This window comes from Lepidochelys kempii, chromosome 19 (genome assembly GCF_965140285.1).
Source record: "Lepidochelys kempii isolate rLepKem1 chromosome 19, rLepKem1.hap1, whole genome shotgun sequence".
Lineage (NCBI taxonomy): Eukaryota > Metazoa > Chordata > Testudines > Cheloniidae > Lepidochelys > Lepidochelys kempii.
In genome coordinates, this window is record NC_136398.1 from 6,980,723 (window position 1) to 6,994,273 (window position 13,551).

Genomic DNA, 13,551 nt, shown 5'->3' on the forward strand with positions numbered 1-13,551 from the left:
GCAAATAAACTTTTCTGCTTCTCCACCCCGTTGTGATTATTGGGTGTAGCACACCGGGTAACGAACCACTCAAGCTGTTGTTCAGCCTCTCGGCACTGGGTGCCGGCAACATTAGTGCACCTTAGCCAGTACATGATATAATATTACTCCTTATCATGGATCCACAGGATCAGTGCTACACTCCCAGTTTTGGAACAGCGTCTTGGAGGAATCCCTTTGATCTGCCAGACCCCAAGGAGTCTCACTTGACTCCCAGGGTAGGCCATGCATCCTTACCATCTCCTGAGACTAAACTTCTGGGGCTTCATCACTTCTGCTTCATACTGAGCTCTGTTCAGCAAGTCCAACTGAAACAGGGTCCTGATAGAGACTTGTACACTCTTCAGGGACTAGTGCACTTTACCAAGTAATTACACTGACACTAACATTGCATTTTCAATACAGGAGGTTTATTAGTCAGCTGGAACACGGAGTAGGAAGTCCTTAGGTTAGCATACAGAAATTAAGGTTAAAGCATAGTCCATTATGGTCAGCCCAGAGCACCAGCTAAGCAGTAGTGAACCCCATTTTCAGACTCTCTGTCTCTGACTTCCTTCCTCAGCTCCCAGGTAACAAAGCCCCAAGCTTCTTCCAGGAACCATCTCTTATGTCCCCACCTCACACCTCCCAGTCCTTTGTTCTCCAGCTTGGGTCTCTGCTCAGCTTCTCTGCTGAGGCAGGGAAATCCTCCTGTCTCTGGGTCATTGGTTGCTAGGTGTCAGTGTCCTGGTTAGTGGCTTTCCATTGGTTCCATTCCATTCTCTGCCAGTCCTTTTTAATGACACTCATCTAGTCCACTCAAGTGACACAGACACAGCTATGTCTTAGGCTATTTCTACACGACCACTTCTGTCGGTATAATTTATATCGCTCCTGGGTGTGAAGCCACCCCCCAACCAACATAAGTTACACTGACATAAGCGCCGGTGTAGACAGGGCTATGTCAGCAGAAGAGCTTCTCCAACCAACATAGCTACTGCCGCTCACTGGGGGTGGATTAAGTTGATGGGAGAGCTCTCTCCCGTTGGCTAAGAGTGTCATTGGTGCAGCTGTGCCACTGTAAGCTCTCTGAGAGCAAACACAGTCCTTTCCCCCCAACTGGGTAGCCAGGCAAAGTACAGGGGAAACTGAGGTGTACATAGGATTCGTAGGTTTCAGAGTAGCAGCCGCGTTAGTCTGTATTTGCAAAAAGAAAACGAGTACGTGTGGCACCTTAGAGACTAACCAATTTATCTGAGCGTAAAAATGAGGATTCATAAAAATTTACAAAAAATTTCCCACAGTGTCACGCTGCTCACTATGGCGGTGGTAGGGCCGGTTGTTGAGTGGCAGGAGTTACACGCAGGCTTTACCCTTCGGTCACTCACTCAGATGACCCCCAATAGTGCTGGCAAATAGGGCACACCTGTGCAATGAGATGGGCCAACCACTGCCATCCGCGAGGGGACCAATGTACATCATGCAGTGCCAGGCCATAGGGCTGGAGGGCGGCCCATCTGGAAAGGGTTTTGAGGGCCGGGCCGGTTTCGAAGGCCGCCACAGCGTCACCTGTGGCATGCGGTGCAATCGCTGATCCCACCACCCAGGGTGACCCCAACCAATGCACGGACGTGGGGCTCCAAGCGGACAGTCTGCGGTGCCTGTATGCAAGTGGCCACTGCCTGGTGACTGGCCCTTTAAGGAGACCTGGGCGAGGAAAAGGGCCCAGGCCGCCCAACACTGGAAAATGGCGGCTCCCAGGGGAACTTCAGCGGCACCTTCGCCACCCACGTGACCGGAGAGCCCGCTCGCCGCCCTCTGGGCCCGCCCACCCGAGGTCGCCTCGGCGCTACGATTGGCAGCGGGGGCCCGGCCGCGGGCTGTGATTGGCGGCTGATGGCGCGAAGGGCGCGCGGCGCTGGAGCCGCACGCAGCGGGCAGGAAACAATAGAGCGGCGGCTGGCGGGGACGGAGGGAGGCGAGGAGCCGGCTGGCCGCACCGCCTGCACCGACGCCATGGCGGACAAGGAGGGTAGGCGAGAGCGCGCAGCCGACGCGCGCAGGCCCCGGCCGGCCTGGGGCCCCTCCCCCCTCTCTGTGAGGCGGGGGGGGGCGGCGGCTCGGCCCCTTCCCCGGCCTGTGGAGAGCCTGCGCCGGGGGGCGGGCCCGGCTCCCGGTAACGGGGACCGGCGCTGGGTCCCCCTCCCCGCCCGCCGGAGCCGGTCCCCCTGGTGCGAGGCGGCCCTCCCCGGAAGGGCTGGGGGTGGGGCCCCGCTCCCAGGCGGGCTGCTGTGGAGGCGGCCCCTGGGTCTGGGGGGGCGGGGTCCGGCCCCGGGGTGTCAGGCCGCGGGCCCCGCGCCGCGTAGGGCGGGCAGGGGCTGGTCGCGCTCCGGCCCAGGGGGCGCCTGCTCCCCTAGGGCCCCCGAGTCTGGGGTGTCAAATGGGGAGGGGGGCTCCCGGAGGGGCCCTTCTGGGGTTCGCCTCCGCCCTCGTAAGGTCACTGCTGAGTCCCGCCCCTGTGAGCGTCAGGACCTTCCGCACCCTCGGCAGGCTCCCCGCGAGCTGCACTCGGCCCCTGGGGCTGTCCGGGGCTGTGCTTTGCTCATCCAGCCCAGCTGCCCTGGGATTCCCATTTCTTCCCTAGCCGCCTGCTGCTGCTCCCTCTGCCCGTCTGTGAGGTGGTTCTCTGGGGCACGTTTGTCCAGTGAAGAACTTCCTACCCTCTGCTTACAGGGGTTCATTCCTTGTGATTCCCCAAATCGCCCTTATCGACCAATTTAACTCTCAAGGGCCCCAGAAACTCCCCTTCTACACACAGGGAAGTATCTTTGCTCTGTCTGGGTTCTGACCCCATCTTTACTACTGCATTTTTATAGGATTCCTGGGTTGCTCAAACCTAGATAGTATAAAAGGAGGAAGATTTTGTTTTTCATGTTCGGTGAAAACATTAGAGGAAAGAATGCCATTCTAAATTGTGGAAAGCTTTTGTGCATTATCTTTAGTGAAGGGTGAGTTGGTAGGTTTAAATTCAACTCCTCTGTCACACAAGGAGATACAGAGGGATCTATTGGTTGACTTAGGGCTACATAGCCTTGTTGGGGATATTTCTAGTATGAACTGAGCCCAGCTAGGCACTGCTCCTTTGTATTCCAGGCATATTTAATTTTTATTGCTTCCTACATCTGTGTGACAATGGATCTTTAAGTGTTGGTTCTGGATTAGTCTTCTTTATCTGAAGAGAGAGAGGTGATCGCATGTGCTGCAGGGGATTTTTAATCTAATAGTTGTCTTTTTGGTAGATGTATGGTGTCAGTATCAGCAGTGTGACAATGTAAGACAAAAAGAAAAGGAGGACTTGTGGCACCTTAGAGACTAACCAATTTATTAGTAAGACAGATAGCTAGTTGTTAAATGCCCACTCATTGTATTGTTGCTAGCTTATAAATGTACTTGTCCATATTAATTTTGTGCATTTTAAAAAAAACTTTAGCAGCTTTTGACGATGCGGTGGAGGAGCGTGTGATCAATGAGGAATATAAAATTTGGAAAAAGAATACTCCTTTCTTGTATGATCTGGTAATGACCCATGCTCTGGAGTGGCCCAGCTTGACTGCTCAGTGGCTTCCTGATGTAACAAGGTAAATTGAGCCTCTTATTTTGAATGAGGAGGGAGACGGTGATGGAAGAACAAATTTGCTATCACATCTCATATTGCAGTGAGACTGTATAATTGCTGTCTTCCATGACCCAGCTGTTTGTACTCTTGCCTTATGAGTAGTGAGTTGAGGACTGTGATGGCCCGCAGACTGTTAGCCAATACCTGTGCTCCTCCTTTTTGGTTTAGAAACAAGCTTCTGTGTGACGGTATCTTTTTTTTTTTACCTGTATTCAAAATATCGAGTTGTTTTCTGCTCTTCCCCCACCACCCTACACCAGACAAAAGCTTCAGAGTAAAAGTAAACCGTTTACATATGTCCATTGCCTGCTTCCTTGTCTGCACGCAACCGCTGTCCTCCCCTTAATTTCTGAGCCAATTTATTTTCCATCTGCTGCTTGCAGAAAGTGCTAATGAGCCTCAAGGTTTTACTCCACTAGAAGCTCCTTGGGCGGTATATCGGGGACACTCTAGAGGGGCAAAGAAAACAAGTAGGTTTTGGTGTTGTGAGGACTCCAGTATGGGATCTGGAAGCAACCTTGTTTGAAGTGAGGGGATTTCCTATCTGAGTAGGCGCACAGGGACAATGCTAAAATGAGTGGGTGGTTGTGTTGGTTGTTTTGTAAGGGATAAGTTCCAGGCAATGGCTCATTCTGACGAGCTGGTTACAGCTGGATATCTCTCCCTTGATTACTCATGTAATTTCCTTTTGTTGTAGACCCGAAGGCAAAGATTTCAGTATTCACCGACTTGTCCTGGGGACCCACACTTCAGATGAACAAAATCATCTTGTGATAGCTAGTGTTCAGCTGCCCAATGATGATGCACAGTTTGATGCTTCACACTATGATAGTGAGAAAGGAGGTAAGAGATAAAGGAGATGAACAAAGTGGAGTTTTAACCTTTTTCTCACTAGCTCTTGGCCTTTTCTTAGCTTTGGGTTCATAAAGTACAGATATAAAAAAAATTAAAACTCTCACACTACTAAATCATCAGGAAAGGATTCAGCTTCTCTCTCATGGATTTCTACACAGTACCTCTAATCTATATGCTACACTGAATTAAATTTAATTTTCACTTAGTAAAATATAACCTTTTTTTCTTGTAACTGTGGTGAAAAGAAAGGGGGAAGGTTTAATGCAAAATGGTGGGGTACAACTGTATATCCATTATGAGATGACTGAATTCTACAGGTTGACTTTTACATTGCATAAAGTATTCCTTTGTAGTGGCTGTTTTCTTAACCTGGTGAAAGTGTCCTTTTCCTCTGCCCTAGAGGGGGTGTAATGTTTCAAATGTTCTCTTTAGTTTGAATCCTGCTGACAATATTTGTGCCAGCCCCTTCAGAATAAAAAGAATGATTGTACTTTTGTCCAGTTAAATAGTCAAATACTTCGGGTTTGGATCCCATGTTTTCTGCAGCCTTGTTTGGCTGCCAGTGTTCCTATTTGTTATAAGGAATGGCTATTTTAGTCAGTTTAATCAATTGTTCTGCATGACATATATCATTTCCAATCCTGTTGTTTGCTGTGCACTGTCTTGCTAGAAGCCAGGATTGTGCAATTGACATTTTGATCTTTGGACTTCTCAGTATTGCTCATGAACAGGAGTCTATCTAATAAAATACTTCATTTTAGTATTTATTTTCCAGAAATGTCAAATCTCAGTAAAGCTGCTTCTTTTCTCCTTCGTATCTTAATCCTTTTTGTTTTTCATGATGGGTATTGAATCACAATATTTGAATTCTACTTGCAATTTTAAGTGAGATAGGAAGTCTGTAGAGAATCTCTTCACCCCAGAACTTTTAATCATGGTCCTAAAATGGTTTTAGTTTTAATTTAATGACTTTCACATTAGTGTCTCTCAAGGAATATACCGCACAATACTTGTTCTCAATTTTGTATTCAGATGCTAAACAGCTTCAAAAAGTTATCAACTGATTTTTTTAGTCATCTGACTTTCTATAACCCTGATATATTTGCTACTCCTCATTCTTCCACATGAGGCAGTATGGCCTATTGAACTGAGCACTAGACTAGAAGCCAAGAACACTTGACCTAATCCTAGCTGTGGCACTAATGAATGCCTTGTCTAAACACCCATGGCAAGGCCTCCTATTGTGGCCTTGGGCACGTTGCTTAATGTAACCTTTCTACCTCAGTTTCACTCTGTAAAACAGATTTGTTTGCTATTATTGTTCATCTAGCTTCTATTTTAAGCCTATTTTATTAGTTGTAAATGAGAGGAGCATAAACAAGAACTTTGTTTAACTTATTACAAGAACATTAACAAGGACTATGAACTTTCTTATTTTTAATGTCCCAGTACTATAAAGTACATTCATCACAAAAGAAAACCTTGCCATTTTACTGTGAGTTCAGTTGATGAGATTTAGTGAATTAATAGTTTTCTATCTAAAAATTTTAAAATTTCTCTGAAAGTCTCATTTCTTGCATTCATGGGCCAGATTCCAATGTGGTTTCATTATCATTCAGAAATGGAAGAGAAATCTACTGTGAATCCACTCATAGGAGTAGGTAGATTGATGCCAACACTGTGGAAGAGAGGTCAGGAACTCTGTCCAGGGATTCTGTCACTCTGACACCTTTCTCACCTCTGGTCCCCTGCTGCCAGATCAATGGTGGTAGGTCCTATTCTCTTTCCTAGACTTGGGGTTGCCTGCCATATTTTTCATACAAGGTCCTGCATCTTCCTCAGGGAGCCTTGGGGGTAGGCTGAATTGGTCCTGTCTGCAGAGGCAGGCTGAACTGTTGAACAAAATTGTGCTGTAGCTCCAAGCCTTAAAGGACAGTATGATGCTTTGTTAAATAAAGTTTGGTACCATCTAACTGGGCAAGACTCGAACTGTGTTGTGTTTAGGAACAGATGTGTTCTGATGGATCTCCCAACATACATCACCTATTTGTAGAACAGAGAGGCTCTTTTAAAACTATTAGTCTTGAACCTTCACCAGTAATAGATTTGTGAGTTTCTTAGCTGAAATAATTAGCAGAAGCTTCTAGTAATAAACTGACTTGGGGGTTTGGGAGCTAGTTAGAGCCCTGTTGTGTTGATGTAACAACAACAAATGCATTTTAAAATGAAGTATTTGAAAATCAGCTTCTCCTGGCTTATTTTCTATGAATATTGCTTCAGAACAATAAATTGTCCTATAATCTATGTGGATACTTCTCTGGCCTTGTTGAGTTCTCATATTCTGTTTTGAATGACATGCTCAGTTCACTATTAACAGCTATCTGTTCCTTATTTCCAGAGTTTGGAGGCTTTGGCTCTGTTAGTGGGAAAATTGAAATTGAAATCAAGATCAACCATGAAGGAGAAGTGAACAGAGCACGCTACATGCCCCAAAATCCATGCATCATTGCCACAAAAACTCCATCCAGCGATGTCCTGGTCTTTGATTACACCAAACACCCCTCTAAACCAGGTGTCTGTAGCTCTCCTTTGCCATAGTCCAGAGCTGAGCACAAACTCTAGTGGATAGGCCGTATGAATCTGTGTGTGTGGGAAGGGTGAAACAGGCCAATAGAAGCTTAAGGGTTTGTGTGGGATATATCTTGTTTTTAATTCTTAGAATTAAAAACCTGATTTTTGTTTCTTATGTAGAAGACTTCTCCAAGGAACTAGTTGATATGTGTTCTCAGTGGCTGCCTCACTGAATGCTCTGTCATGTCTTGTTTAGAATCTAATTTTTAAATATTTATGTATTGTCTGAGTGGGGCAACGCTAGCAGTTCCTCACTAAGGCAGTGTTGGGAGTTCACCTGTTGTGGTAATGGAGGATGCTCAGTGACCAGCTGGAAGCTGTTTTGTTTGCTAGGTGGCTGAGCTGCTGTCCTGGCTAACAGGGATGTAAAATCATCAGCAAACAGCCTAGGGAAAGTAGGGAGAGGTGGTAGCCTTAAAAACTAATTTGGCCTCTTTTGGGGGAAGCCAACGAAGATCATTGCAAATTACAAAATGAGTGGTTTACATTGCACCATCCAGCCTGACAAATTACTTCTTGATTTACAGATTGTAGACATGGAGCAAAGACCGTCTTTGTTTTGACAGCACCTTAGCATAATGGAACCCTGGTCCAGAATTAGCTCCTCAGTAATAAATGTTTTGAAATATTATTCTTCCTTTTAGCAGTTTAAGAAGACATTAGTTCTAACATTTTTCTTTAGCCTTGTAGATTGTCTTGGTGCATTCTACAGCTTTTCTTAAAAATGAAATGGTCCCACTGCTGGAGAAAATACTCAAGAGACTAAAGTGGAAATTCTGTTTAAAATGTGAAAGCAAAGCTTGGGGAAGCAATGTAGAACTCTTTTTTTCATGGTGGTCTGGGGTGGGCTTGCATGAGTGGAGTTGTTAGGAACTGAAGTTTTCTGACACTGCTTTTGCAGACCCTTCTGGAGAGTGTAACCCTGATCTGCGTCTTCGTGGACACCAAAAGGAAGGCTATGGACTATCATGGAATCCAAATCTGAGTGGGCATTTGCTTAGTGCTTCTGATGATCACGTGAGTATTGTAAATATATGTAGAATGCTGTGCTTTAGTTGATTAACTATTGCTTTTTTGGGGGTGGGTGAGGGGAGGTGAGGAGAGTTCCTCTATCTTAAAGATACACTTTTTCTTTAAGACCATCTGCTTGTGGGATATTAGCGCTGTTCCAAAGGAAGGTAAAGTGGTGGATGCAAAGACCATCTTTACAGGGCATACAGCAGTAGTGGAAGATGTATCTTGGCACCTGCTCCACGAATCTCTTTTTGGATCTGTTGCTGATGATCAGAAGCTCATGATGTAAGTGGGTAGTATCATTATTTGTAAAGTTGAGAACATTCCACCTTTCTTTTGATGTTGGACAGGAAAAGTTTATATCCCATCACGTTCCCTCTCTTTGTAGTTGGGACACCCGGTCAAACAACACCTCCAAACCCAGCCACTCTGTGGATGCTCACACAGCTGAAGTGAACTGCCTCTCTTTCAATCCCTATAGTGAGTTTATTCTGGCTACAGGATCAGCTGATAAGGTATGGTCTGTCTTGAATGTGGACAGATGACATCCTTTAAGCTCGTATTCACACAACTATATATTGCTAACTCTGGTAAAAGTATCTCTTGCCTTTAATTTTATTTTTTCTTCTTCCTGAATAGACTGTTGCTTTATGGGATCTGAGAAACCTAAAACTGAAGCTGCATTCCTTTGAATCTCATAAAGATGAAATATTTCAGGTACAGTAAAATGGTATATTTTTATGGAATTACTTTGATTTTGTTTCCTGCGGTTGAGGGGCCTCCAACCTACTGACACCCTGCACAGTGTTAACATATATTGATTAAAAATTAGTCCATTTCGTTCCTTTCCTTCCACTGTCCTTAGTACTAAGGATATTTGCATTAAAAATTTGTGGCGGTTTTTGGCAGCTTTATGTGACTCTCTCCACAGTAACTAGTTGCAGTGAGGAGCTGCAGCAGATAGTGAGCCCTTTAAATGTGGAAGAATACCAAACCTTTACAGGAGTTAAAATGATTGGGAGAAAGGAACAGGTTAGATGAGAGGTAGCTTTAATGGCCTTTCCTCATTATCACTAAAAAGAGAAATGTTAGCAATACAGAGTAAAATTAAATTATTCATAGTGGTAGACAGAAACAAGGTGGTGTGCTGAAATGTCTGCAGCATGTTCATCATCTGGATTCGTCCCTCAAGGAACGCTGCACCATCTTAGAGTACAAACTGGTGACCAATAATGGGGATCTTCAGGGTCAGCTAGAGACAGTGAGCAATTGGGAAAGCAGGACACCTTTTTTAGACAGGTTAGCATCTTCAGCATCAGAAGAGATGGCAGGTGACGATAATTGTTCGAGAGCAGCAAAATGGGAGACTCTTTCGAAAGAAAAGAATATGCAGGGGTTTGTTGGGTAAGATGCTTACTATCATTGAGAACTATAACAGTTTCTAAATAGAACACTTGATGGCTTTTACATGCATTGTTGAAAGACATGTGCTTAGAACCCAACACTCTTCCCTTGACCTCTGGCCCAGCGGCTGGATTTTAGCATTCCCAGGAATAGTTTGTCCTCCAGTTGGAGGCAATAGCTCTAGTATTTGGGCTGATATAAACAGGATTTTGGGACTTCTTCCTTTTTCCCTTCTGTTCTGCTTTTTCTGTGCTCCATGTAATCTTGCATCCTATTTCACATGAGTGCATGGTTTGTTGTGTAAGTGTAACCCTCATTATCGCAGATGGGAGGGAAAGCAGCCTCCTTGGAGGATGCAGTGCTTTTCAGTAAGCATCCCACATGAGAAGGAAGACTGGATGTTGCAGCTCCCTGGAGTCTGAGTACATCACCTCATTCATGCTTTAGGCATGCCGTCATGAGTGTTCACAAGCCTCTCTTCTATGTAGAAGCATTATCAATGGAAAATTCATATTTTGAATTGATGCGTTTACAACTTGAAACTGGAAAACTGCATTCATGAGATAAAGCAGATGTAGCTCCACTGTCTCATGCATCGCTTCTTAAGATTCATCTCCTTTCTGATATGCTCTTATTTGTGCAGGTTCAGTGGTCTCCTCATAATGAGACTATTTTGGCTTCCAGTGGTACTGACCGCAGGCTAAATGTCTGGGACTTGAGGTAAGTCCTAAACTGGCAGTGTTACCTGCTATTGTCTTTCCTGAATCAATTCCCTTGTGTCCTATGAAAACTCTGTTTACATTTTGCTCTTGTTTCTACTACAGTAAAATTGGAGAAGAGCAGTCCCCTGAAGATGCAGAGGATGGCCCACCGGAGCTGTTGGTAAGTTTCTCAGACCATAACACTGGATCTGACATGCTTTACACTGTAGACCTGAATGCTCTGTCTTTTGTGTTTTCCCCAATACTAGTTTATTCATGGTGGTCACACTGCAAAGATATCTGATTTCTCCTGGAATCCCAATGAACCCTGGGTAATTTGTTCTGTATCAGAAGACAATATTATGCAAGTCTGGCAAATGGTAAGTTTCTTTGTGGTTGGCTGGTGTGTGGGGGGTGTTTTTTGTTTTCATTGTTTGGTGGCTGTGTGGGGAAATGACACTATCTCAGATCTATTGAGCAGAGTAGAATTCCCTGCTCTGATTCAGACTTGCTGTGCAGTACTGAAGTTGATTTAGGTTTTGTTTTTTTACAAACATTAAAGAAACTACTTCATGTTTCTCAATTCCAAAAATGTGGGGGGTTTTTTGGGACGATATAAACCTTCCCTTCCAGTATTTGGAACCCACACATTATATTGTGTGTGAGAGCCAAAGGAGAAGTTGAAAACTGATCAGTCATTGTCCAAAGTGAGTGAAATGCTTACAAATGGTAAATAGAATAAATGGGGCTGGGGAAATTAATTTTATATTTTACATAACTCCACTTAGAAGCATAGGAAAAGAAAATAGTGTTTTTAAGTGACTTATACCCTGACAGTCCCTTTTTTACCTCCTGCTTATCAACCTGGAAATGGATGGAATATCCACTTGATAGGGGCTTTGGAATGATCGTGTTGAAGTGCTTTGAGATCTTCTGAAAGGCACTGTCTGAGAGTAGTGCATGTTAAATATATGGAAAAGATCCTTTTTTATTGTTTTTAAAATACAGTGGGATTCTCAGTGATCTTCACTTACACAATTAGGGACTTGCCTCCTTAATTGTATTATGTACAAACTACAGTCTATATAATGAGCCTTTGTTTAAGGAAATAATGTAGAAAACATGACCATTATGAGAAGGTTGTCATATTTATAGTAACACTTCTGTAAATGCTAAATGGTCTTGAGGGATCTAGGGTGAGAGCTCAGTATGTGGAGATGAGCAACTGCTAGAACTGCAGTCCTTGGGAGTGCTCCAGTTGAATCCCTTTAACCTGGATAAATGTTGTCCTATTAAGTGCTTCTCCAATTCCCCATCCTCTGTATCTGTCTTGCAGGCTGAGAACATATATAATGATGAAGACCCTGAAGGAAGTGTGGATCCAGAAGGTCAAGGGTCCTAGATGACTGACCTTTTACTGTTTTTAGTCCTCTTTCCCTCTCTTCCCTTCCAGTCCTAATATTGATTTAACACTGGTTTTGAAACACACATAGACTTTGTGTTCAGCCTTCCTTATGTAGATACCATCAACAATGCTTTTAACTCCAACAATGAGGACCCTAACTTAAGGGCTTGGCCCAGCTGAGCTGGTACTGTGCTGTAGCTCCTTGTTTAAATTTCCTACAGAAGTTGATTGTGTATCGAGCTGGCCTAAGATGCCTTCATGAAGTGGAAAAAAACTCACTTTTTTTCCCTCTCTTCTGCTTATATGCTACAGCTGCAGGCTTTCTGGTTAACTTTAACCAAGGTTTGAGGGGTGGAGCCACCTAAGTGTGTCTGAGATGATGCAGTTCAGATGTTGCAAGGGGTTTTAATCTGTGAGCAGCTGATAAGTGGAGAGTGGTGTCTCTTGTCCTCTTTTTGGTAAAACTCAGAATATCAGGATCCTTTTCGTCTGTGTGCCAGTATTTTCAAGTGCAGATTCTAACTTCAACCAGAACTAGAGTTCTTTCCTTAATTCTGGATTTTCACTTCCCCGTCTGGTGGGCAACACAGAATTTTGGATACGGTAGCTATTCCTGCAGATCATTGTTCACCACCCATGTAGTTTGCTCTATTGTGTGTTCTTGAGCTGTGTTTTCATACTATATTTTCTTTCCTTTCTGTGAAATGGTTTTTAAAACTTGGGACCACCAAGTTGTAAAGTTGTATGTTTTTACCTGACTTACCACAGATGGCATGCCCAGTAATCTGAAAACACCATTGGTAGCTGGTATATGTAAAACAAAATATTAAATGTGGATGAGCAACTTTTTTTTTTTTAGGAGTTAGTCCTTGACCACTAGCTTCTGCACATCTCCCACTAGGGTGACCTGTTCCACCAGTAGGCTGTTACTCTCCAAGACTAATTATGTGTAAGTGCTTCAGATGGAATAAATTGTTTTTCTACATAAATGGTGTGCTGCTTTGATTTTTTTAACGCTTATCTTCAGGAAAAGTGCATTCTCAAGGCAAAATTGTACCTCTTACAATAGAGGTGCTTTCTGAGCAGCAGTGTATGGAGACCTTATACCTTCCAGGAGGTTCTTTAAAAGATGTGACCTGTAAATGCTGCCAGAAGAATGCTGGTGTGTAGGAGGCAGGAGTATGGCTACTCCTCCATCAGCCTCTGGGGCTATTAGCATTGGCAGCAGTATCATGTAGCATCTTCTTTGTGCCCCCTGCAGCCGAAACATGGCTGTCGTATTAGGGGAGGAATGAAGGGTGCTCTCTTGCCCATTCCTTCTAGAGTACATATACAGAGCTATCCATAATTTTAGCCTTCAGAAAGTTCTTCTGTTCACACCCTCTCAAGGACAAAGTTCTAATGGTGTGGCAGCCTTGGGTGGGGGAAGAGTCCCAAACCTTGATATTCATGAGGTCAGAAAATCAAGGTTTTGTAGCATGGATTACCTTTTTATATAAGGCTGTGTGGTTCTGATTCATTCAACATTAAGGTAAAGCTTGGCCTTCAAGAAGGCATGAGCAGACTGTAGTAACCCCTTTCAGAATTACACCTCAGAGTCTGAATCTCCCCGGGTGCTTTGAGTGGGGCTGTCTCTACACTGCAGATGCTGTGGTGCTACAATGATGGAAGGGGGTTCTCTCTTGCTGTAGTTAATTCACTCCTCCTACAGGCAGTAACTAGGTTGATGGAATAATTCTTCTGTTGACCTACTGTGTGTACACAGGGGCTTAGCGGTGTCCGTTAAGTCACCCTCAGGAGTGAAAGTTCCACACCACTGAACAACATAAGTCCGCTTAAGTTTTAGA

The 13,551-nt window shown here is 44.3% G+C and overlaps 1 protein-coding gene across 4 annotated transcripts; it reads left to right on the forward strand.

The window, feature by feature from the left end:
* Positions 1–1,862: 1,862 nt before the first annotated feature.
* RBBP4 (RB binding protein 4, chromatin remodeling factor) lies at positions 1,863–12,693 on the forward strand. 4 transcript variants are annotated; one of them, XM_073318073.1, is made up of 12 exons: positions 1,863–2,050; positions 3,512–3,656; positions 4,392–4,537; positions 6,948–7,121; positions 8,082–8,197; positions 8,301–8,479; positions 8,583–8,709; positions 8,834–8,911; positions 10,242–10,318; positions 10,423–10,480; positions 10,569–10,679; positions 11,636–12,693. In XM_073318073.1, exons 1-12 carry the CDS (start codon positions 1,915–1,917, stop codon positions 11,699–11,701), a joined length of 1,413 nt encoding a protein of 470 aa, XP_073174174.1. In that variant the 5' UTR covers positions 1,863–1,914; the 3' UTR covers positions 11,702–12,693. The 4 variants fall into 4 exon arrangements, with proteins under 4 accessions (XP_073174174.1, XP_073174173.1, XP_073174176.1 ...); XM_073318072.1 differs by having other exon boundaries at positions 1,864–2,050; positions 3,509–3,656; XM_073318075.2 differs by having other exon boundaries at positions 1,865–2,050; positions 8,319–8,479.
* The last annotated feature ends 858 nt before the right edge of the window (positions 12,694–13,551 follow it).